The 26805-nt window shown below is 41.0% G+C and overlaps 1 protein-coding gene across 2 annotated transcripts; it reads right to left on the bottom strand.

Moving 5' to 3' along the window:
* Positions 1–622: 622 nt before the first annotated feature.
* On the bottom strand, positions 623–25176 carry LOC102474492 (transport and Golgi organization protein 1 homolog). 2 transcript variants are annotated; one of them, XM_006146551.2, is made up of 10 exons: positions 24989–25176; positions 14655–14741; positions 12029–12160; positions 8271–8292; positions 5081–5169; positions 4194–4271; positions 3996–4106; positions 2152–2223; positions 980–1052; positions 623–759 (listed from the first exon to the last, which is right to left on the bottom strand). In XM_006146551.2, exons 1-10 carry the CDS (start codon positions 25136–25138, stop codon positions 671–673), a joined length of 903 nt encoding a protein of 300 aa, XP_006146613.1. In that variant the 5' UTR covers positions 25139–25176; the 3' UTR covers positions 623–670. The 2 variants fall into 2 exon arrangements, with proteins under 2 accessions (XP_006146613.1, XP_006146614.1); XM_006146552.3 differs by lacking the exon at positions 24989–25176 and adding an exon at positions 16875–16962.
* Between the last annotated feature and the right edge of the window lie 1629 nt (positions 25177–26805).

Genomic DNA, 26805 nt, shown 5'->3' with positions numbered 1-26805 from the left:
CTCATACCAGGTGCATGTGTATGCATGCCCAAAATTTCAAGAAGAGAATGGAGGAGGAAGAATTGTGCTTGGCCATCCACCCTGGGGGGTGGTTTTTAACTTTCCCTCTCGTTGTCTCTGTCTCTGTCTTTCTCTCTGATGAGCACATGTGTCCTAATATAAAAACCTCTTTAAAAAAGAAAAAAAGAAATCAAGGCAAGAAAGACAAGCATAATTCTATGCTCATTAAATTTGGCATAAATATTGCAGAAATTAGGACTGCCAGATGGCATAATGGTTACATTGCTGAACTCCCACATAGTCAACTGCAATTTGAGAGCCAGACCCGGCAGCTTTAAACTCACACCAGGCACGTGTGCATACATGCCCAAAATCCTAAGAGGAGAATAGAGGAGAAGGAACTGCAGTGTGGCCATCCCCCTGGGGGATGATTTCTCTTTCTGTCTCTCTTTCTCTCTGGAGAGAGCTTGTTCTCTATAACAAATACCTTATACATATATATTCATATATATATGAATATGTATATCAGAAATTATTCTAAAGGAAATTACAATTGTCTACATGGATCAACAGATTTATTTATACAACCATATTTACATCAGTGACCACATGAACATCCTCTTCTATGGCTTGCCTTCCTTCTTCGTAGATTTCATAAGTGCTGTCTATGTTAATCTTCAGCATTTTTGAGTTCAGCCTCCTCTACTGCTATCACAGACCTTGATGGATCCCAGTTGCCTTCCAAGTTCTTTTTGCTTACTATAAGGATCAAACAGTTATCTTTGTGTGTGTATGTGTGTGTGTGTGTGTGTGTGTGTGTGTGTGTGTATATGTGTGGTGTGTACAGGGACCTGAGGACTTGTTGGGGTGGGGGGAGAGGAGGGCAGGAATACTGAAAGAAAGCAGGAAGCTATCCTTCACCCTCTTAGTGCAAATTCATCTCCCCTGTATGAGGACTTCTTCCTGAGGAACAGCATACCTGCGGGGTTACGTGTGTTGGACCTTGAAGCTCTCAGCTTCAAATCCTCAAATCCATCACGTGTATCTTGTGTCTGTAAGACAAATAGGAGAAAAGACATTAGAAAACTAATGATTGCACAAGAATGCCAATGTTATCTAACACTACTGAATTGTATACTTAAAAATACTTCAGATGGGGGACCAGTAGTTAGCATAATGGCTATGTCGCTGGACTCCTACGTAGTCGATCAGAGTCCCGGACCTGGCGGCTTAAACTCACGCTGGGCATGTGTGTGTGTGCGTGCCCAAGATCCCAAGAGGAGAATGGAGGAGAAGGGACTGCAGCGTGGTCATCCCCCCTGGGAGGGGTGATTTCTCGCTTTCTGTCTTTCTGTCTCTCTCTGTCTTTCTGGCGAGAACACGCGCCCTATAGCAAAAACCTCTCAAAAAAAAAAAACACACACACACACACAAAAAAACCCTTCAGATGGGTAGCTTTATGTCATGTGTGTTTTACCATAATTTAAAATTTAAGCAAGGTGGTAATGATGCTCAGTTCCCGGATTTGTATAGTGGTGTGAAGAATGTTTGCTACCTGCTCCTGCTTCATCGGCAGCCCACCATCCTCCTTCTGCACAGGTCCTTCCTCAGACTTCATTTTGTTTCACTGACTTGAGCTTCATTAAAGGCAATTTCAACCTAATGTGAAACATTCTCTCTAATGACTTCATTCCCAGCAACTAAAATCCCAAGTAGCTATCATACGATTTTTATTGGGTCGTCGGAAAAAAACACATATTTTTTCTATGCAAAAATGCATCATGATTTTTCTGATGACTCAACAGTAATCTAAGCACCTATGCAATATTTGTTCCTTGTTATAACTAAAACATACAAGGAACAGCAGGTGGTGTGCTGGTTAGGATGTTGGACTCCCACATAGCTGACTGTGGTTCAAGTCCCGGACCCAGTGGCTTGAAAAATAACACCTGGCACTTGTGCATGTATGCCCAAAATCCCAGGAAAAAAGAGAAGGGACTGCGGCATGGTCATCACCCCTCAGCAGTGATTTCTCTCTCTGTGTCTTCCTTCCTCCCTCCTTCTCTCTCTCTCGCATGCGCACACATGCCCTATAGCAGGAAAAAAACTAAAGCATACAATGAAAATCCAGTAGCAATATAGGTAATTTACCTCTAACGTTCCCGAAGTGTTCATTGAAGTATCACCTTTCCAGTTCTGTGTACATTTTTCTAGTTCTGCTATCTGCAGGTAGGATAGAAATAAAAGATGTACTAAAATTTCAACAGAAACATTGGGCAACGTGCTAGAAAGAAACATCAATGCAGTACACCTGACAGGTTGCCTGTGTGTCATGTGAAAGCAGATAATCCAGTTTGGGTTTAGGAGAAAAGTCAGGCACATAATGAAATACGAATGAAGAAAATTGCTGAGGGCCATCAGGTGGCGTGGAGATTAAGGCACTGATTCCCACACAGTCAGCTTGGGAATCACACCAAATACATGTGCATATGTGCCCAAAGTCCCAAGAGGAGAGTAGAGGAGAAAGGATTGTGGCATGGCCATCTCTTGGAGATGGGTGTGTTTTTTTCTCTCCTCACTCTCTTCCCCCCTCTCTTCTCTTTCTCCCTGCATGCAACAAAAAAAACAAACAAAAAAAACAAACAAAAAAAACCAACAACTTCAAAAAATTAAAATTTAAAAAATGCTGAAGGCAGAAATATCTGGCAGCAGCCCCAATTTCCCTTGCTTCTGAGGCAGTGGGACACATGACTGGGTGACAAAGCAGAAACAAAGCAGGTGTAGGGACCAGCAGTTGGCATAATGGTTATGTCACTGGACTCCCGTGTCGTTGACCATGGTTCAAGTCCCAGACCTGGTGACTTAAACTCAGGCCAGGCATGTGTGCATGCGTGCCCAAGAACATGCGTGCCCAAGATCCCGAGTGGAGAATGAAGGAGAAGGGATTGCGGCATGGCCATCCCCCCGGGGCGGTGATTTCTCTCTTTCTGTCTCTCTGTCTCTCTCTTTCTGGTGAGCACATACATCCTATAGCAAAAAACTCTCAAAAAAAAAAAAAAGAAAAAAAAGAAAGAAAAGAAACAAACAAAGCAGGTATAAAATATTTCAAGTCAAACAACCAGATGGTTTTTTCCTAAAAAAAGATAAATATTGTCACTAGATTCACCTAAAAGTTCTCTGTTTTGCATTAGAAAGGATATGACTATTGAACTTGGCTAGAAATCTCAGTTCTCTTGCCTCTCTTGAAAGGCGTTGCCTAGTGATGTGAAAAGTACCCAGGATCATGGGGGGAAATGCACAAGCATATTTTCCAGCCCCCTAAACAGAAAAACCTAGTGTGTATTCATACTTGAACTTCCACATCACTTTTGTAAAAGAAGGTGTGTGTTCACACATTAGTAGGAAGACAGAGGAGTGTCCTCCACACAGTCATGCCACGATCCCCTTTCTCTAGTCCTCCAGGTTGTCAGACTGTGGCCACCATGTTTAAATCCTGTGTTTCAGGTTGGCTGGGCAAGAGATTCAAACCACAGTTGCCACGTGCAATCAGCTTCATATGAGCAGGGCATCAATGATATTCCATGGAGCTGACCCTCAATAACTTTTAAAAGGTTCAACTCTTAAGCTCGCTACTCTTCAGACCAGCAGATAGCATAAAGGTTATGTCCCTGGATTCCCATGTAGTTGACTGTGGTTTGAGTCCTGGACCCAGCTGTTTAAAACGCTGGGCATGTGTGCGTGCATGCCCAAAATCCTGAGAGAATGGAGGAGAAGGGATTGAGGCATGGCTATCTCCCTGGGGGATAATTTCTCACTTTCTATCACTCTCTGTCCCTAGTGAGCACACGCACTCTATAGCAAAAAATTTCTTTAAAAAAAAAAAAAAAAGATTGCCACTCTTAAAGTGAACAGCTTGGAAAAATGTGGGACTCAATTTACCCAATAAAAAGACTCAAAAGCCAAATTATGGTAACTTTTAGTAGCAAACCTCTTACCAAATGCCGATTCTTGACATTCTGATCTCTCTCATGTTGTAGCTTAGCAGCTTTACTTTGAATGATGACCTTCAGGACTTCATTGGTCCTTTTGAGTGTTTCAATGCAATTCTTCAACAAAACATATTGAGATTAGTACTAATTGTTATTTTACTTCTGTTTTTAGAATATAATCCACTAAGTAGAAGGGATTTTTACCTTAAATTTACATGCTTCATCACAGAGAAACTTATTTTCCCTTTCAGTTTCTTGAACATATTTCTTCATTATGTTGATCTACACAAATATGTAATATAGAATTTAAAATCACAAAAAATTAATCATAATGCTAGCAGAAAACTATCTCCAAGTAAATAAGTCTTTACAGAAATAAGAACAGCTATATTTTACATATATGTTGCTTGCTTTGAGCAAGGACTATTCATAGGACACAATAAAATAGGACACTGAGCTGAATGAAGAAATAGCAAAACAAGTGAACTATAAGAAGATCAGGGCCAGCAGGTGCCATGGTGGTTAAAGGTGACCGCAGTTCGAATCCCGGACCTGACAGCTTGCTTTCTCTCTTTCTCTCTCTGTCTCTGTCTGATCAAAATAAAAAGAATAATGATAACAAATGGAATTAAATAAATTAATTAAGAAAAAGAAGATGGAAGTTCTTTTCTTTTTGTAATTTTGCTATGGGGCATGCACTCTCACTGGAGAGACAGAAAGTAAGAAAGTACTCTAGAGGAAACGGACACACTGCAGAATTAAATAAATTAATTAAGAAAAAGAAGATGGAAGTTCTTTTCTTTTTGTAATTTTGCTATGGGGCATGCACTCTCACTGGAGAGACAGAGAAAGTAAGAAAGTACTGTAGAGGAAATGGCCACACTGCAATCCCTTCTCTTCTGTTTCCTCTTGGAATTTTGGGCACACATACACATGTGTCCAGTGTGTTTTTCAGTCTTCAGGTCCAGGATTCAGACCATATGGTTGGCCTTGTGGGATCTGGCTGCCTTAACCACCATGTTACCTACTGGCCTGAAGGTAGAAGTTATTTCAGGTGAAGACATGGGGGGAATAAAAAAGGACAATTTTACCTTCTGTTCCAAACTAGATATTTGTTCTTCAAGTTCAGTGTTCTCATTCCTGAAATTTTTTATCTTCTTAGAAATTTGCCGTAAAATAACTAAAAAGAGATAAAACAATCTCTAAGATTTTTTTTTTTTTACCAAACCACTAAGATAGAATTACCCCAACGTATCACCATCAGCAAAGCACATAACCTTGCACTAAGCGCATAAATAACTCTGGAGCATGACTGTGTGGCCTGAAGAAAGCTACATTCAGTAAGTGACTTTTCAAATTAAATCTATAAAAACAAATAAGACTTTAGATTCTTTTCTTTTTTTTTTTTTTTCATTTAGAGAGTTTTTTGTTACCCAGTGTGTGTGCCCTCTGGAGACACAGAGAGAGACAGAAAGACAGAGCGAGAAATCACCCCTGGGGGATGGCCATGTCATAGTCCCTTCTCCTCCATTTTCCTCTTGGGACTTTGGGAACGCATGCACATGCGCCTGGCATAAGTTTCAAGCCTTCAAATCTGGGACTCGAACTGCAATTGGCTATGTGGGAGTCTAGTTCCTATTTCATATTTTTTTCACTGATGAAATACCAAAAATGTCTTAGGGGCATGAGGGTGGCTCAGTGCTAAAGCATGATGCACTGTGAGGCTGGCTCACACAGGAAGTTCCTGGCTTTAGGTCCAGGAGACTGCCCTGCTTGTGGGGCACACGCATGGCCATGACCCAAGGCTGGCTAAGGCTAGGGTAGATTGTGCATCAAGACCCTGATGGGGGATTTGTCTGTATCTCTCTCTCTCTCTTTCTCTCTCTCTCCCTCTCTCACTCATGATACAAATGCATCAATAAACTTTAAAAAAAAATAGGATGTCTTGGGTCACCCTTGTAGCCTACTGGTTATGGCAGTCAGATCACACATGGCAGATCATGGATCAAATCCCAGCCCATTATCTTGAAAAACGCACTAGGTACATGTATGTACATGCCTCAAATCCTGAATAGGACAGAGAAATGGAGAAGGGATTATGGTGTGATCACGCCCCACTGGGAGTTGTTTCTCTCTCTGTCCTCCTCTGATCAATGTATGTGACCTCTGGCAATTAAAAAAAATGTCTTAGGTTAACAGCTCTCCCAGCAACTAAGCAACTGTCTTTTTGGAAAATAGGACCAGTTTGGGACCAGCGGATGGCATAATGGTTATGTTGCTGGACGTCCATGTACTCAACTGCAGTTTGAGTCCTGGACTTAGTGATTTAAAACTCATGCCAAATGCGTGTGCGTGCATGCCCAAGATCCCAAGAAGAGATTGGAGGAGAAGGGATTACAGTGTGGCCATCCGCCCGGAGGATGATTTCTTGCTTTCTGTCTCTGTCTCTCTGGTGAGTGAATGTGCCCTATAGCAAAAATCTCTGAAAAAAAACAAGAAAAGGAAAATGGGGCCAGTTAAATACTCCTGTTATCACTAGAGATGAATCAGAGAAAACTTAAGCATCTTATTTTCTTACATTTCTGTCCTCTAATTAGCAAGGTAAATAAATGGATCATTGAAATCCTTTTTAAAAACAAAGCACCTCATTTATTTCAGGTTTTTCTCACACCATCTAGTGTTTAAAACTTACTATACAATCCCTTTCAAAACTCCTGAACTACCAAAAGGCCTCCAATGTCTTTGTAATCCCCAGCAGATTTCCTTTCATGAGACCAGGGTAAGAGACATGAAGGACGTGGGCTTTGGAATCAGACATGCCTGGGGGAAACTTTGGCTTTACAAACACTTGGGAGCCAGAGGACCTGGACAACTAACTCACCATCTGAAACACAAGATTTTTCATCCCCAAGAGGAAATCTGGTTACCTGGTTAGAAATACACATGAAGTACCCACCTTACAGGTGGATAACACATGTAGAGCTCCTAGAACATGGCCCGTGGTTCCAGACCCCTCTGACAGTCATTCATTCCCTCATCTGGCTCCAAAGCACAGTTTTATCTCCTGTTTCCCCAGGTGAGAGCTCTCCTGCCTGAGGCCATTCCTCACCACCACTGCTGCATGCACTGCAGCAAACTGAGCACCTGCGGGCCTGCTGTGTACCAGGAGCTGCCTTGGCTGACACGAGACAGTATCCCTTTTTCTTTTTCTTTTTTTTTTTTTTTTTTTTTTTTTTTTTTTTTTTTTTTTTTTTGAGAGATTTTTGCAGTTTTGCTATAGGGTGCATGTGCTTGCTGGAGAGACAGAAACAGAGACAGAAGGCAAGAAATCACCTCTTAGGGGTGATGGCCATGCCACAATCTTCTCCTTTCTCCTTCTGGGATCTTGGGCATGCACACACACACACATGCCCTGTGTGAGTTTGAAGCCACCACGTCTGGGACTCGAACCACCACTGGCCATGTGGGAGTCCAGCGACATAATCACTATGCCATCTGCTGATCCCTAGACAATACCTCTTAATCATCACAGCCAGCCTTGCCAGAGCAGCACAGGAGACAGGTCACTGCTCTGTAATGCCGGGGCCACATAGAAGACCCTGATTCAGATCCCTTATTGACCTTAAATATACCAGGCTGGCATGTAAGATTGGAGGTGGGGATCACGGCATGACTAAACCTTGTTCAGGGTACCTGTATTTCTTCCTCTCTACTGAGAGAATTAAAAAAAGAAAATTTCTTTAAAAAAAATCACAGTCTATGAAGATTGTCAAAATGTATTATCTACCTTTTGCATCAAGTTCATTTCTCCTCATTCTCTACTGGTGTGAAAAGTTTCCCCCACATAAGATTTCAAACACGTTTTAAACTTTTATCATGGCACACACTTTGCATTCTCTGGGTTCTTCTCCAAGCCCTTAATCCCCTTGATAAGCATGGACTGTGTCTTAATTGTTTTTGCACACTTCAAGAGCCAAGTCAGGCCAAGGTACTTTCTTCAAACTTCAGATTCACGTTGCACCTGCTTTCTAAACATTTCTGTCCAACACTAAACTCACCCTTTTTTTCCCTGCTCCTGTGATCTTTTCCTTCCCCATCCTCTATCCCAATAGATGGCAACTCCCTCCCTGTTGTCATTGGTTTTCACCCAGGAAGAGAACATTTTCAAGAATAAAGAAGCCAACCAGACCTTGGAAATCACTGTATTCACTTCTCATTGAGAACCCATATCAAACACCTGTTCTGAGAAAACATTACAAGAAAACAAGCCCCAAATCTTACCTTGATATACTCGAGGCTTTACCTAGAAAAGGGTGAAGCAAAAATAAATGTGATGTTAAAACATACTATTAATAAAAAATTTATAATTTCTTTTTTTTTTTTTGGAAGAGGTTTTTGCTATAGGGCACATACGCTCGCCAGAAAGACAGAGAGAGACAAAGAGACAGAAAGCGAGAAATCACCCCCCAGGGGGGATGGCCACGCTGCAATCCCTTCTCCTCCAATCTCCTCTCGGGATCCTGGGCATGCACGCACACGCACCCGGCGTGAATTTCAAGCCACCGGGTCTGGGACATGAACTGCGGTCGACTACATGGGAGTCCAGCAACATAGCCATTATGCTAACTGCTGGTCCCAAAATTTATAATTTCTGATGAAACAGTTTAAGTCGTAATCCAGGACCAGACCCATAGCACAGTGGTTAAGAGTATTGAAACCCACAGGGTCAAGCTGCCAGGGCCAGGATTCTAGCTGTGTGGTTTGCCATGTGGGATCTAATTCCCTTAACCACGTGTCCATGGGACCAGCCTTAGAATATCTCATTCTAGACAGAAAGATCTGCTTATTTTCTATTAAATGAATACCATACTTTTTCACTTTAATCATGGAAGTGGTAGACCTTTTTTAGTTATTATGCCAGTGAATGAATCATTTTCTTAATACCGTATTTTATTAACTCCAAGAGCTATAATGAAATCCAAAAGCAGAGAATGTTATCAAAGTTTCCAAAAACAGGAAAGAAAAGTCAAACTCTCTGGGCTAAGATAAGACTCTTTGACTCTTTTTTTTTTTTTTTTTGTGGTTTTTGGAGAGGTTTTTCACTATAGGGTGTGTACGCTCGCCAGACAGACAGAGAGAGACAGAAAGACAGAAAGGGAGAAATCACCCCCCAGGGCGGATGGTCACGCCGCAATCCCTTCTCCTCCATTCTCCTCTCGGGATCTTAGGCACGCACGCACACGCGCCTGGCGTGAGTTTTAAGCCACTGGGTTTGGGACGCGAACCGCGGTTGACTACATGGGAGTCCAGCGACATAGCCATTACGCTAACTGCTGGTTCCCAAGTCTCTTTGACTATTTAGAAATCACCTTAGAGATCTTTTTATTCAAAGCTGACTCTTTGCTGAACTGACAATTCCCAACAAATCAGGCTCTGGTATATCCCAGAGCACTGACAATAGAGGGTGTTAAATCCTAAAGGGAGTGGGAGAAGGCTGAGGAAACACACCCACAATAACAAAAATGACAGAAAGGGCCCAGAAAGGGCAGAATACTTCCCTGACCCCAGTCATCTCCTAACAATATCACTGAGTTGCAGCTCAGTGAAATCCAGGGAGGGGACCCCATTTTAACACCATGTATAGACACACTTTTGGCCCCTAGATACCTGCTCTGAAGTTATAATTGGTGACCAGATGCTGAGGCCAGCCCAACCAACTTGCCAAGACAACGGACTGTCCCTGCCTAGCAAGACATCACTTACAATGATTATGGGAAGTGCATTGGGAGGGCCAGCAGGACAGGCGTGGACAGTCCTCTGAGGTCAGCTCAGCTCCCTCTGCCTACTGTCACACAACCCCCAGGCAGGGGCCAGCAGGAGGAAGGATAGGCAGGTGACTGACAGTAAGGACAAGCTCCCAGAGTCAAGTGCTGCCACTGAGGAGCAGGAGCAGGGCACAGAGAAGAGACCCCTGGAAACCAGTGCCCGGGCTGGGCCTCTGAGAGGAGAGAGCAGAGTGGGAACAACACAGCGCTGCTTTCCCTTCTCCCTGTCCAGCACGTACGCTCTGCTGTTTCCTTTCTTCTGAGGGAAATCCACAGGCAGTGGGGGAGGAGAGACCCTGCAGAAATCCTGGAGAAAGACTTGTTTATAAGGAATTTCCCAAGCAATACACAAGAGGAAAAACTTGATTATAATAATAGGTGCATTGTTATTAAGAGTTCAGGTTAGCACCGAAAATGTCTACCATTTTAACTGATTAGTTGGCAGTCACCTGCAAAGCTCATTTGTACACGGTACTTTGCCCTTTATTATTACTGCGGTAGTACAACCATCCCTGAATACACTAAGGTCCCACTCTCTCCTTGATTAGCATACTTAAAAGATCCTGAAGTATAACTCATGGCCACAAGTGCCTCAGTAGTTTGTGCTGTGCTCTGTTCATACAGAAGGCATCTGAAAGTGGGGGCAGTCTTGTGGGACTTGGAGTTTGTATCACAGCAAGATAGTGCTCCAGATGAAAATGGAAACTGTGGGATCTGCACTAGCTCCAAGTAGTTCATGTCAGAATAGAATTAAAGTGTAGGACCCCTAGTTGGTGTCCTCAGGATGGAGAATGGCTTGGTGTGGAAGACCCAGTAATTTGACAATTCCCCTACTGTGCATCATTTGGGTTGTTACCATTTTTTCACGGTAAGAAATACTTCTCCATTAAGTGTCTTAAGGCAAGGTCTTTGTACATGTGGTTATTTTGTTATCACAGCTTACTATTGTAGTTATAGTGAATAAGAGGATATGAACATTTATAAGGCTTCCCATACATACTATTAAACTGCATTTGAGGATGATTGTGAGAATTCACAATTAAAGTCAACATATTGAAAGGATCATTGAATGGTTCATATTTATTACTTCTTTCTAATAGAAAGGATTTATCCTTTGAAGTTTTCTCACTGAGATTACATAAAGGTCTTTTTTTGTGGAAAAGTAGAATTAAAGTATGAGTTTATAGTTTGTGCTGTGCTCTGTTCATACAGAAGGCATCTGAAAGTGGGGGCAGTCTTGTGGGACTTGGAGTTTGTATCACAGCAAGATAGTGCTCCAGATGAAAATGGAAACTGTGGGATCTGCACTAGCTCCAAGTAGTTCATGTCAGAATAGAATTAAAGTGTAGGACCCCTAGTTGGTGTCCTCAGGATGGAGAATGGCTTGGTGTGGAAGACCCAGTAATTTGACAATTCCCCTACTGTGCATCATTTGGGTTGTTACCATTTTTTCACGGTAAGAAATACTTCTCCATTAAGTGTCTTAAGGCAAGGTCTTTGTACATGTGGTTATTTTGTTATCACAGCTTACTATTGTAGTTATAGTGAATAAGAGGATATGAACATTTATAAGGCTTCCCATACATACTATTAAACTGCATTTGAGGATGATTGTGAGAATTCACAATTAAAGTCAACATATTGAAAGGATCATTGAATGGTTCATATTTATTACTTCTTTCTAATAGAAAGGATTTATCCTTTGAAGTTTTCTCACTGAGATTACATAAAGGTCTTTTTTTGTGGAAAAGTAGAATTAAAGTATGAGTTTATTTTGGTACAAAAAATTTTGAAATCCATCCATAGTTCTTTCATAATATGCATTTTTTCCATTAAATTCTTGAAGATCCCTTGTATCTCCAATATATACTTTTTTTTTTTTTTTAAGAGTGATGTTTGCTATCATGCATGTGCACCTGCCAGAGACACAGAGAGACAGAAAGCAAGAAATCACTCCTCAGGGGGAATGGCCACACTCCAGTCTCTTCTCCGTCTTGGGATTTGGGGCACACACACATACTATACAACTGTCTTATTCACTGAGTACTTTACTAAGATAAGTTAGAATATTTTTTACAATAAATATCCTGTTTCAGGCATTGTTTCTGTTAATGTTAGTCATCTGAAAAGAAATAAAAAGGACCAGTGTTGATATAACAATCTGACCTGACTTATGATTCAGAGTTCACTTATAAGGAATTGTGATATACTCACAGCAAGGACGGTGCTCCAGAGGAAAATTGCAAATGACACAATTCCCACGTAGGCAGTAATAATGGCAAATTTACAAAGAAAATAAAAAATAGCAGGCCCAGGATGAAAATGGTCAGGCAGAACACCAAGCAGCTAGAATAACAATATCAAAAATATTGATGCATCTCAAATAAATTTACAATATGATCGTGATTAATACAAGGAACCATTCATACTCCACAGTATCTGCCAAGAGATAACCAGATGCTTGAAAAATGTCCAGTGTATTCAGCCATTTCAAGTAAGATTGAGGCTGACACCCTCATGTTCCTTTCTGGCTGGCAGTGTTGTTAGATATTGTAAAAGTGGGTGTCTTTGAGTAGTGCTCAATTTCCTGTTCCCTACAGACCCTGCTCACTCCTGTGTCTAACATTAGATTGGAATCCCTCCTAATCATACTTCTCTCTTAGATAAATTGATATATCACTTAAGGATCAGTATAAGATAAAAAATGAACAAACCAATACAGAAATGACTTCATTCAGAAATAACCAACTTTTAGGGCATTGGTAAGGTCAAAGTAAGTCAAAGTGTGATAATGAGTATGACACCTATATTGTCTGATTTATTGAAGGTTCTTGATTTTAATTCTACTATACTATTAAGCAAATGAAGACCAAGTCTTGCACTGAGTAAGCTGAGGCAGCTCCTGATACCTGTTCTAGATAGTCTACAGTGAATAACTCAAGTTCCTGCACAACTTGATACCTTAATTCTAAATGTTTAAAGATAGTGCATTAAAAGGACATATTTTTAAAAGAGAATATGGCTCAACAATAAAAATGAATGAGTTGCCAATTCATGCAACAGTATGATGAATCTCAGAGACACTGTGAATTTCAAAACCTTAAATCTCAAAACATTGAACAGAATAAGAGGACACAAAAGGGCACTTATGGCATGACCTCTGCATATGAAATTCTAAAACAGTCTAAATCAGCCTATGCCAGGGGCAGGGATGACCAGAAGAGGGTGCTTTCTAGAATTACAGTAATATTCTACAGCTTGAGAGAGATTGCATTATACTGATATATATATTTGTCGAAACTCAGTGACTATATACTTAAAATTTGTATATTTCACTCTATGTAATTTTACTTTAAAAGAAAAATCTGTGTGGGACCAGCAGGTGGTGTGATGGTTACGGTGCTGGACACTCCCACATGGCCGACCATGGTTCGAGTCCTGGACCTGGTGGCTTGCTTTCTCACTCTTTCTCTCTCTCTGGTCAAATTAAAATAAATGAATGAATAAATAAAATTAAATAATTTAAAAAAAGAAAAATCTGTGAACAAATGGTAAACTCTAGTTAATGATAGGTGTGCTGAAACTCTTAGGAAGAACTACACTGATGTCTGCAATTTCATTTGAAATGATCCAAAAAATGAAATGAACTCATGGATGGAGGACTGGAGGAAACTAAATGATAAATCAAGTTTGATAAAATGTTAATGGAGTCATGTTGTATATTTGAAATTTTTCATTAAAAAACATTGCAGGTAGAAAGCAAAACTGTAATACCACATGTCAGTGATTGATGATTGAAGGACAGAAATAACCAGCCCCATGTCTTACTCTAGGGTAATGAGTAAACTGGTATAGCCATTCCAGGAAATTTTACACGGCAACAAAAAGGAATAAACCATAATTATACAAAACATCATGGAAAAACCGCAAGATGATTATTCTGTCCTAAAGAGAATCCAAACATCCCCCCAAAATAACACATACATTTTGTGTAATTCTACTTCATAAAACTCTATAAAATCCAGACCAGTGGATAGTAGGGGCAGAGAGAATGGAAGGACAGATGGATTATAAAGAAACCTTTGGGGCTATTGGATATGGCTGTTATGTTGATTGATAGTAGTGAAGGTTTCATGGCTATACACATAGGTCAAAATTTAAGAAATTTTTCAGTTTAAACAGATATTTTCTGTTATACATCACTTAAAACTCAGTCAAAATGGAAGTGACAACTCAGATTATATTAGAGCTTAGCTTTTTTTTAATAAAAACCCCTTTTTAAAAGATAATTATTCAGTTTTATTTCTTCTTATTATTTTTTAAATTGACCAAAAAGAGATAGAGAGAGAGTGAGAAAGCAAGCTACCAGGTCCAGGATTCAAGCTGCAGTTGGTCATGTGGGAGTTCAGCACCACAACCACCATGCCACCTGTCAGCCTCAATATAAAAAAGTTTTTTATTGGGGCCAGCAGATAGAATAGTGGTTATAGTGCTAGACTGCTGCATCGTCAACCACATTTCAAGTCCTGGGCCAGGTGGCTTGAAACTCATGCCGGGCGTGTGTGTGTGCACGCCCAAAATCCAGAGAGGAGAATGGAGAAGGGATTGAGGCATGACCGTCCTACCTGAGGGATGATTTCTCTCTTTCTACCTCTCTGTCTCTCAAGCAAGCACACATGCCCTGTAGCAAAAAAACAAAAACAAAAACAAAAAACAACAACAAAACTCTAAAAAAACCTCAAAACCAAATATTTATATTTTTACATTGAAAAATAACTAACCATTTATGAATTTATAAGCCAATTTATAATTTAGAAAATTAAAGAAATTAGCAACTTACATTGAATAAGAAGACGAACTTTTCTTTTAAATATTCCTGAAATACCTGCATAAAATCTTGTGGAAAATATCCAAAAGAACACCCAATCTGTGGGAAATAAGGAAAAATAGTGATCAAAATTTTATATTAAATCTATAGATAGTCCTTCATGCCTGTATCTATGGATTTTATACTTGGGGATTCAACTAACTGCTGATTAAAAATAATTGGGGAAAATATAACTACAACCAAAAAAAAAAATAGAAAATACAAAAATTGGTCCAGCCACTGGCATGGTGGTAAGGTGGCAGGATCCCACATGGCTGACTATGTGGTTCAAGTCTTGGACCTGGCAGCTTGCAAAACATGCCAGTTGTCTGTACCAAGAATCCCAAGAGGAGAATAGAGGAGAAAGGATTGTAGGCATATACCCAAATGTGGGGGGGTGCTTTCTCACTTTCCATCTCTCCCTTTCTGTCTCTCCAGTGAGTGCAAGCACCCTATAGCAAAATGAAAAAACCCCAACACAGTATAATAACTAATTATATAGCATTGATATTGTGATACATTTATAAGTCATCTAGAGATAGTTTTAAATACATAGGAGGTACACCAGCTATATGCAAATACTATGTCATTTTATATAAGAGACTGAAGCATTCTTGGCTTTTGGTTACTTGTAGGGGTTCCTGAAACAAACCCTCCATGGATACCAAGGGACAACTGTACCCTGGAAGGTAGGGCAGTTGATAAGACCTGGTTTCTACGAGACCTCTGATTTTGCACTGGAAACAAGTAACTGCAATACAAGACAATGACGACAGACATTCCATGCATAAACAAAGCACCATGAGCATTCTGAGAGCAAAGATTGCTTCTGGGTGATACTGAGCACACACTTTTCAAAAGCAAAATTGAATATAGATGGCCTCTGAAATGTGACAGGATTTCTTGTGGTGAAAATGGCCAAGAATAACAGAAGAGATGACAAATACAAGTCCTCAAAGATGAGGATGGGAAAGAGCTTAACTGACATATGAAAAGTCCAGCCTAGGTAATCTTTAACATAAAGATTATCAAGAGATCACCTTCTTCAGCAGACTGGAAAGAACCAGGATAAGTTCTTCTTTCCATGGAGGTATTGCATTAGGGTAATTCTGCCTCAATGATAGGGTTGTTCCATATCACTGAACCTTTCCACATCCCTCCCTGGGCCAAGGCCATCAAAACATCTACTATCCCTGTAAGATGCTCCTTGTCTGTCTATTTCCCTTCTCCTCCTCTTCCTCTTCCTCCTCCTCGTTTTCCTCCTCCTCCTCCTTCTCCACTTCCTCCTCCTCCTAATTTTGTTTGATGGGTGACTTGTTTATTAATGAGAGAGTGAACTTCCTAATGGAGCTAGTGAACTTCCTATGTCCTAAAGACATTAAGGACCACTTTTGCTTTGGGTAAATCGAGAGTCCACGCACACATTTCACTGTGGAAATGACAGTAACTCTTCTGTGTCCCAGCTATGTCACATGTAACACCTAGTGACTCCTCTCATCAGACTGTCTCAGCAGGAGGCAGTTAGTCTCACATCTCATGGGCTCCTCCATGTTCCATCAATCTGGAAGGACACAGAGGCCCTGCTGGGAAACCCTGGGAGCAGAAGGAAGGGATGACCCAGAAACCGCCAAAGATAGAAACTGTCACTTTCTATCCAAGCAAGTAATAACACCTTAACTGGGTCCCAGTGTTCCCAGGGTGGCCCAGCCTTCATGAATACCAATAATTAATTAAGAGGAGAAAGCAGGGCTTTATTTGCAGAGCTTTGAGCATGACCTATTGTAGTTGGGGGCTTCCAGGATAAGCTTAACACCCGCCACTCCCATTTAATCAGAGTCCCTTCCATTTTGAAAAACAGCTGGACTGAAATGTCATCTATATGCAATTCCCTGGTTTATGGTGCCCGGTTCAGTGGCTTTTGGCATATTCCCAGTCCTTCATTTTTGAGGGTACCATACTCCCGTTCAGGTTCTCATCCTTTCCACCCTCCGTTTGGAACAAACAGGGCTGGCAGGACGCGGTCTGTGATGCGGACAGTTGTGGCCAGATCCCGCTGAGGCTGACCAGAAACCGACACTGGGAGCGCTGGCCTGCAGGGAGGACCGAGTTCCCATAGAAGACCCCGTGAGAAACTAATTAAAGCGAAGTGTGAGACAGCCCAGGACAAAGGTGAAACCAGGGCGCTTTACTCACATTCACGGCTGGGCGACCCGGGCACCCAAGCAGGAGGACACAGAAGAGCAGCCTCTGCACCTCCATGTCGAGACTAGGGGGTAGGTGAGCAGGGTCAGGGGTGGAGGGGAGGACCGTGTAACTAGGGGGGGGGGGGGGGGGAGGGTCAGGGGGGGGGGGGGGGGCCCTGGAACTTGGGGGGGGGGGAGCGGGAGGGTCAGGGAGGAGGCGGGGCTGCAGGCGGGGTCTCTGACGGGAAGGGATCCGAGCAGGAGTCGTGTCTGAGTAAGGTCACGTCTAGCTGGGGACGGAGAACTGGAGAACCAGAACTTGGTCTTCTCTGGTGCTAGGAAGTGAGGATCAGACAGGTCAGCAGTCCTGGAGATCAGTGGGTCACCAGGTCAGTGGGACTCAGGAAGGAGTGAAATGCGACTCTCAGAGTGGCAGAGGAGGAAAAGGGGTCTGTCTTTTTCAGAGTCTTCTGTTTGGTCGCTGCCTTGGCAACCTGCCTGCTTTATACTCCCCTGGACATCACGCGACCCCATTCTTAGAACACCCCTCCCCCATGGGGCCCCCAGCACGTGCCATCCTGAGCACTGGTCCTCTCTGGAACCTTCTCTTTCCTAGTCATACCAATGGCTGTGCCACTTTGTCATCAACCATCAGAACTGAGTGTAGTAAGTGTTTTGCTTGTTGTTTTTGATCATGAGAACTGCTTTTATTTTTCTTTTTGTATCAATTAGAAATGTACTTGTTTTTAAAAATCCAAATGCTGGCATTGTCCAGAAAAATTTAACAGGATTATTTGTAATTGTTATAAAACTGAACTCCTTAAATTTGTCCCCCAAAACCTTTTTCTTTTTAGAAAGAGAGTTTTGTTATAGGGTGTGTGTGCTCGACAGAGAGACAGAAAGACAGAAAGTGAGAAATCCTCTCCCTCACCATAAGCAATTCTTTCTTCATTCTCCTTCTGAGATTTTGGGTACACACACATGCACGTGGCATAATTTTCTTTCTTTCAATTTTATTTATTTATTTTTTCGTAGAGAGATTTTTACTATAGGGAGCATACACTCGCCAGAGAGACAGAGAGATAGAAAGCAAGAAATCATCCCCTGGGGAGATAGCCATGCCACAATTCTTCATTCTCCTCGTGGGATTTTGAGCACACATGCACATACGCCTGTCATGAATTTTAAGCTGCTTGGATCCAGGACTCAAACCATGGTTGACTATGTAGGAGTCCAGCTACATAACCCTTATACCATCTGCTGGTCCCACACCAGCATGATTTTTCAAGCCACCAGGTCCTTGACTAACTGTGATCAGCCATGTGGGAGTCCAGTGCCTTAACCACTATGCCACCTGGTGGCCTTGCCTAGCATTTGTATTTGAAAAAAATCACACATAAATGAAAATGAAAAAAATTTCCAGTACCTGATTTCTGTCCCCTATTTTTCTCTTCCCAATCATATGCTTATGTTCCTTTTGATCCCATGAGAAAAAAAAAAATCTAACATTCAGAACTACCAATCTTAGGAAGAAGAGGAAAAAACTTTTTTTTTTTTAGAATAAAATGTTTCCATCATAGTGGATTCTTAAGTATATTCCCTATGTTTACAGTGTGCTATCAATATGTCTTCTGGCATAATTATTACATGTTTGGCATGCATAGCACACAGGTTACCTTCAAAAAGGAAACCCAACAAGCCTCACATGTCTTCTACAAAGCACCAATATCTGCATGCTGGAAGTGCGAAACTGTTGTGAGGTCCTGAGCAATTTCTCACACCAAACACCGGAAAGGAAGTTTGTGGATAAGAAGTTTCATGGACTGCCCTGCCATCAGTACCAGCTCCTGCTTGGTGGCAATGGCAGAAGCCAGGGAGAACTGAGACTGCTTTCTGGAAGTCTCCAGCTATCTTTTGCCCACTCAGGAATACTTTCAACCTCATAGTTTCCTGAAGCAAGGGGTACACAATTTGTACTATGCAACCCCTACTTTCTTCCTCCATAGAAATCCTGCGGCTCAACCCCAGGTGAACCTGTTCTCAAGAAACTGGGAGACCACTGGAATATCCAGTTATAGTGACAATAGTAGAGAAATTAAGAAGAAACAGGACCAACAGATGATGTAGTGGTTGTGTCACTGGACTTCCACATAGTTGACCGTGGTTCCAGTCCTGGACCTGGTAACTTGAAATGCTCTCCAGGCATGTGTGAATGCATGCCCAAGATCCCAAGAGGAGAATGGAGAAGGAACTGCAGTGTGGTCAATCCCCCTGGGTGGTGATTTCTCGCTTTCTGTCTGTCTGTCTGTCTCTCTCTCTCTCTGTCTCTGTCTTTCTGGCGAGTGCATGCACCTTATAGCAAAAATCTCTTTAAAAAGATGATGAAACATAGGGACCAGCAGTTAGCGTAATGGCTATGTTGCTGGACTCCCATGTAGTCAAACGCGGTTTGCATCCTGGACCCGGTGGCTTAAACTCACGCCGGGCGCATGTGCTTGCGTGCCCAAGATCCTGAGAGGAGAATGGAGGAGAAGGGATTGCGGCATGGCCATCCCCCCTGGGGGGTGATTTCTTGTTTTCTATCTCTCTGTCTCTCTCTGTCTGTCTGGCAAGAGCATGCTCCCTATAGCAAAAACCTCTCCAAAAAAAAAAAGAAAGAAAAAAAAGTTGATGAAACATATAATCCATCAGATGGTCAGAAATCAGAGGCACAAGAAATAGGGAAACCAAGACAGTGGAAATGAACAGTTCCTCATCAGGCATAGACAGTACAATGATACTCAAGGAAATATCAGATAAAGAATTCAGAATATTCATAGTGGCAAAACTAAATGAGATGCAACAGAAAAGAGACAATGAACTCCAGAAGATGCAAGAGGAAAAAAAGACAATGAGCTCCAGGAGATGAGGAACTCCTTACATGATTTGAAAAAAATAGACACCATAAAAAAGAATCAGATGGAACTATTAGAAATGAAGGCTATAATGCAGGAAATAAAAACCTCCCTTGAAAGTATTAAAAGCAAATTAGATAATGCAGAAGATTGAATCTCAGATGTAGAAGACAAAACCTCTGACCTAGAAAAAAGTCACCAAAAAGACTGAAAAAATAATCAAGAAAAAAAATGAGGACAATATACAAGAAATTCTAGATACCATTAAATGCCCAAATATCCAAATAATTGGATGAAGAAACTAGTAAGGGCATTGATAATCTATTCCATGAAATCCTGGAAGAAAACTTTCCAAGTCTAGAGAAGCACTCAAACATCCAGACCCCCAAAATACAAAAGACCGTAAATAGAATCAACCCAAGAAGATGCTCTCCATGGCACATCATAGCTAGACTGGCCAGAACGACAGATAAAGACAAGATACTAAAATTGGCAAGAGAGGAAGGTCATGTTACTTACAAAGGTTATCCCATCAGGCTAACATCTGACCTTTCACTGGAAACAATGCAAGTGAAGAAAGAATGGGGAGATATACTGAAAGTGTTAAGAGAGAAACAATTTCAACCAAGATTACTATACCCAGCAAGATTATCCTTCAAATGGGAAAAAAAGTATAAAAACATTCTCAGATAAAAAAACCTGAAAGAATCTACCAACACCAGACCAGTTCTTCAAGAAATTCTGAAGGGAGTACTATACCAGGAAAACTAAAGAAACAGGAAGAAATAAGAGAACAAAAAACAACAAAGAAGATGACCAACTTAATGATGGGGATAAGTCTGGAAATATCGATAATAATGTTGAATGTTAATAGATTAAATTATCCAATCAAAAGACACAGATTGTCTGAATAGATCAAGAAACAGAAACCCTCTATTTGTTGCCTACAAGAAATGCACCTTATGGATAAAGATATACATAGACTAAAAGTGAAGGGCTGGAAAAAAGTATTCTATACAAACAGAAACCATAAAAAGAGCTGGAGTCACGATACTGATTTCAAACAAAATAGGCTTTCAGACAAAAATTGTAAGAAGAGGCAAAGAAGGGCATTGTATAGTAGTAAAAGGGCTAATTCATCAAGAAGATATAATGCTTAAAAATATCTATGCACCCAACTCTGGAACACCCAAATTTGTGAAGGAAAGACTGCTAGATCTAAAAGGAAAGATAGACTGCAACACATTAATTGTTGGGGATCTCAACATCCCATTATCTCCTTTGGATTGATCATCTAAAAAAAATAGATACAGGATCTAAGTGATACCACAAATCAAATGTACTTGACAGACATCTATAGAATCTTCCACCCAAAAACCGCAAAATATACATTCTTCTCACTTCTACATGGAACCTTTTGGAAGACTGTGCACATGATAGGGCACAAAGCAAGCCTTTACAGATTCAAAGGCATAGAAACTATGTCCAGCATCTTCTCCGTCCATGATGGAATTAAATTTGACATTAATTTCAGAAAAAAAATGAAAATACACAATTATATGGAAACTAAATAAACTACTTGTGAATGACTTCACAACTACTGAAGAAATTAAGACTGAAATAAAAAGATTCATGGAAACTAATGATAATGAGTACATGAGTTTCCATAATCTATGGGACATAGCAAAAGCAGCCATAAGAAGGAAATTCATAGCAATTAGTGCATATAAGAAAAAGATGGAATGATGGCAACCTAACATTATGCCTAAGAGAACTGGAAAAACAACAAAAAATGCCAAGAGAAATAAATAATAAAGATTTGAGCAGAAATAAATGAAATAGAAAATAAATGAACTTTACATAAAATAAATAAAAGCTAAAGCCGGTTCTTTGAAAAGATAAACAAGATTGACACACCATTAGCTAGACTAATTAAGAAGAGACAAAGGAATGAGATAAATTAAATTCGCAACAAAATAGGCAATGTTACAACAGACATAATAGAAATACAAAACATCATTAGAGGATACATGAGCGACTATACACTAACAAACAAGAAAACCTGGATGAGATGGACAAATTCCTGGACACACATAATCTAACAAAATTGAACCAGGAGGACACAGAAAACCTGAATAGACCCATAACAAGCAACAAGATTGGATCAGTAATAAATAATCTTGCAACAAAGAAAAGCCCATGTTCTGATGGCTTCACTTCTGAATTCTACAAAACTTTAAAAAAAGAGTTAACCCAATTCTACTCAAGTTATCCAAGAGGAAGGAACCCTCTCCAATTCATTTTATGAAGCCTCCATCACCTTCATCCCCCAAACAGACAAGGATATGACAAGGAAGAAAAACTACAGACCAATATCTCTGATGAATATAGATGCAAAAATTCTCAGCAAGATACTAGCAAATCGTATCCAATGACATGTAAAACATTATACATCACGACAGGTAGGATTTATTCCAGGGATGCAAGCGTGGTTCAGCATATGCTAAACCATAAATGTAATACACCATGTTAACAGAAAGATAAAAACCATATGGTCATATCAAGTGATATAGACAAATTATTTGATAAAATACAACATCCCTTCATGATTAAGACTCAGCAAAATCAGCATAGAGGGGTTATTTCTCAACACCATAAAAGCGATTTATGAAAAACACATAGTTAACATCATGCCATATAGGGAAAGGCTAAAAGCTTTTCCACTAAAAACTGGTACAAGACAAGTCTGCCTACTTTCCCCACTCCTTTTCAATGTAGTGCTGGAAGTCCTACCTAATGAAATCAGGAGAGAATAAAAGAAAAGGCATTCAAATAGGGATTTTTTTGGAAAGAGATGAAATAATCTCTACTTGTATATAACTTGATTATATACATAGAAGACCCAAAGGTATCCATGAAACAAAAACTTCAGAAAGTAATAAATGAATTCAATTAAGTAGCAGGATACAAAATAAATATACAAAAAACCTATAGCATTTCTATATATGAACAACCAGCAGATTGAGGTAAATTCATTTACCATAGTTACAAAAGTATAAGATACCTAGGAATAAATCCATCCAAATAAGTCAGAGACCTCTGCAAGGAAAACTATGAAAACCTAAAAAAAAGAAATTGAAAATGACACTAAAACATGGAAGGACAGCCCATGCTTCTGGAATGGAAGAATTGATATAATCAAAAAGGCAATTCTACCCAAAAAATTCATCTACATTTTTAACTCAATCCCAATCAAATTACCAGAGACATTCTTCACAGATTTAGAAAAGGCCATCATAGAATTTGTCTGGAATCATAAAAGACCTCGTATTGCCAAAGCCATCCTGTGCAAGAAGAGTGGAGTAAGATGCATCTCACTCCCTGACCCCAAAATATTTTATAAAACTGTGATAATCAAAACAGCATGGTACTGGGCTGGCATGTAGCATGGTGGTTAAGGTGGCTGGACTTCCATATGGCAGACTGCCATTCAAGTCCAGACCTGGTAGCTTGCTTTCTCACTTTCCTTCTCTCTCTCTCTCTCTCTAGCCAATGTCAAAAAATAAAAAATAAAATAATGACAATGAATAAAATTAAATAAAAAATAATTCTTAAAAAAACCCAACATGGTACTGGCACAAAAGCAGACATGTGGACCAATGGAACAGAATAAACACCCCAGACATAAATCTCAAAACATACAGCCAGTTGAGTTTTGACAAAGGGTATCAATCAATCCCGTGGGAAAAGGAAAACCTCTTTAGTAAATGATGCTGGAAAAACTGGGTATCCACCTGCAGAAAGATGAACCTAGATCCCTATCTGTCACCATTAACAAAAATCAACGCAAAGTGGATCAAAGATCTAAACCTAAGACCACAAACTGTAAAACTACTGGTGGAAAACACTGGGGAAACTCTGGGAGACATTGAGGTAGGCAAAGACTTCTTAAATAAGACTCCCAAAGCACAGGCAATAAGCCCCGAAATAGACAAATGAGATTACATCAGATTAAGAAGTTTCTGCACAGCGAAAGATACAGTAATTAGTGTGAGTTGACAACCCTCAAAATGGGATAATATTTTTGTATACTATGCCCCAAATAAGGGACTGATAACCAGAATACACAGGGAACCCAAGCAAAGGGCTTACAAAAAAAAAAAAAAAAAAAAAAAAAGATCAACCCAATTAAAAGATGGGAAAATGAGCTGAACAAAATAACTCTCTAGGGAAGATGTACGAACAACCAAAAAGCATGAGAAAAAATGTTAAACGTCCCTCATCATAAGGGAGATGCAGACCAAAACCACAATGAGATACCACCTAACCCCAGTCGGAATAACTAAGATTAAAAAAAAAAGGTAAGTGCCAGCAGGCCTGTGGTGAAAGGAGAGCTCTCCTACCCTGTTGGTGGGAGTGTAAATTAGTCCAACCACTGTGCAGAACAATAGTGGAGATTCCTCAAAGATCATATACTGAATGTCCACACTTTATGGCAGAAACCGAAAGATTAGAGGACACAGAAGCAGGGAAAATGGTTAGGGATACTGAAGATAGTGTGGGAAGTCGGTCGGTGGGAGAAGTGGGAGTATGAAGAAAGAAATAGAAAAATAGAGAGGCAAGAAATTTATGGGACACAGAAATGGATTATTATCTGTTGATGATAATGTGTATAGTATCGTCAACTGGATTGGTGTAAAGTGTATTCATGTTGAGTAAACTCATTTTACAAGCTAAGTGATGTATAGTGATTGAATGTATAAAATAAATTTAAAGAAAAAAAAAAAAAAAAGGAAGAAGTTCGGTGGACCCCTATCCATGGCCCTAAGGTTCAACCTGCAGAAGGTCACAGGTTTCTCCAGTCCACCAGTAGAGGGCGCACTCCCGCTCTGGGCTTCGTCGGTGCTTTTCTTTGCTGGGGTGTGCGCGGGCTGTCTGCTGGGACCAGCGGGCGGATGGAGACCGCCTCACTTCTGCCCTTGTCCTTCGGCCAGAGCTCTGGAACTAGAGGAAGCTCTGGCATTTGAGAGTGAGGGAGGCCCGGCTGCAGCAGCTGGCTAGTGAAGCATTTGGAGTCAGTTAATTTTTGTAAAAGTGCATGTTTTGTAAAAGTGCATGAAAATCGTGTGTTTCGAGTAGTGATCTCTACCTGCAAGGTTAAGGTGGTTTGCAGTTCAAACCTGCTACCCCCTTACTGGTGTTCTGTCTGCTTATCACCGGCGTCACTGACCATGGGGATGCTGCTCTCCAACTGCGCGTAGGCATGGATTTTTCTCACAGTTCTGCCGCCATCATTTGCTTTACATGTTCTGCAGCCAAAACTGACCTTGAGAAATCTCAGGTGCTGAGGAAAGGAGGAAGTTGAGTTGAGAAAGACCATTACGGAGAAGGTTCCAGAAAGGACCAGTGCTGGGAATCAGTGCGGAAGGGGGGCATTCTAAGAATCGGGCGTCCGGAGAATATGAAGAAGGCTGTTGCTAGGGCAGTGACCAAACAGGAGAAGAATCCAAAGAAGTCATCCATAATGACTGCTCCGCCTCCTCCCTGCCCCCCCCCCCTAGTCACACAGTCCTCCCCTCAATCCCCTGACCCTGCTCACCTACCTCCCAGTCTCAACATACGGGTGCAGAGGCTGCTCTTCTGTGTCCTCCCGCTTGGGTGTCCCAGGTTTCACCTTCGTCCTGGGCTGTCTCACACTCCGCTTTAATTAAGTTTCTCACGGGGTCTTCTATGGGAACTCGGTCCTCCCTGCAGGCCAGCGCTCCCAGTGTCGGTTTCTGGTCAGCCTCAGCGGGATCTGGCCACAACTGTCCGCATCACAGACCGCGTCCTGCCAGCCCTGTTTGTTCCAAACGGAGGGTGGAAAGGATGAGAACCTGAACGGGAGTATGGTACCCTCAAAAATGAAGGACTGGGAATATGCCAAAAGCCACTGAACCGGGCACCATAAACCAGGGAATTGCATATAGATGACATTTCAGTCCAGCTGTTTTTCAAAATGGAAGGGACTCATTTAATCGGAGTTGTGGGCTGCTTCTAAAAGCCCGAAGCAAGGTTCTGCTTTAAGCTCTGCAAATAGCCCCTCATTTTTTGGGGGGGTGTGGTTTTGCCATCTGGGGCATGTGCTCACTGGAGAGAGAGACAGTGAGAGAGAAAGTGAGAAATCACCTTCTGGGGTGATGGCCACAATGCAGTCCCTTATCCTTCATTCTCCTCCTAGAATTTTGAGCATGCACGCACACGTACCCAGTGTGATTTTCTTTCTTTCTTTTTAAAGAATTACTTTATTTAACTTTATTTATTTTTAATTTTATTATTATTTTTTAATCTGACCAGAGAGAGACATAGTGACAGAGCAAGAGAAAAAGTGAGAAAGCAAGCCACCAGGTCTGGGACTCAAACCGCGATCATCTATGAGGGAGTCCAGTGCCTTTAACCACCATGCCACCTGTAGGCCCTGCCAGCATGATTTTTAAGCCGCTGAGTCCAGGACTCTAACCACTGTCGGCCACGTGGGACTCTAGTGCCTTAACCACCATACAACCTGCTGGTGCCTGAAGGTGAATTCTTGCAAGCAGCTATGTAGAATTGTGTTTTTTGTTTTTTCTTTCCATGGGAAAGAGACCGAGAGAGCGGGACAGAGAGAGCAGCAACTCTAACAGGATCTTGACCTTGCAATTCATTTCCAGACTTTTTCAGCTCTGGATCATGGGCACAGCCCTCTTCAGATGGAAACCAGAGTCCTTCCACTGTGGGTCAGCTTTTTAGGGAATCCCATTTCACTGCTGTGACATCGTCTAGACCCTGGAATTGTATTTTGAACTAACTTCAATTCTCATAGTTTAAATCACATAGTATATATAAATCTTTTTCCACTCCAGAAATACAACATTATGTCCTCTGAGTCAGAATGAAAATACAGGTTGAAAGCAAAATAACCAATTTAGCAATTTGGGCTTAAGAATATTCTATACTTAATTTTATTGAAATAATAATTTCAGTATAACAATAGCAGCTGCTTATCTATTAGTTCTGCCCATATCTATC

This window comes from Tupaia chinensis, unplaced genomic scaffold, assembly GCF_000334495.1.
Source record: "Tupaia chinensis unplaced genomic scaffold, TupChi_1.0 Scaffold000182_1, whole genome shotgun sequence".
NCBI classification, from domain to species: Eukaryota; Metazoa; Chordata; class Mammalia; order Scandentia; family Tupaiidae; genus Tupaia; species Tupaia belangeri.
This window is presented reverse-complemented; position numbering and strand designations above follow the sequence as displayed.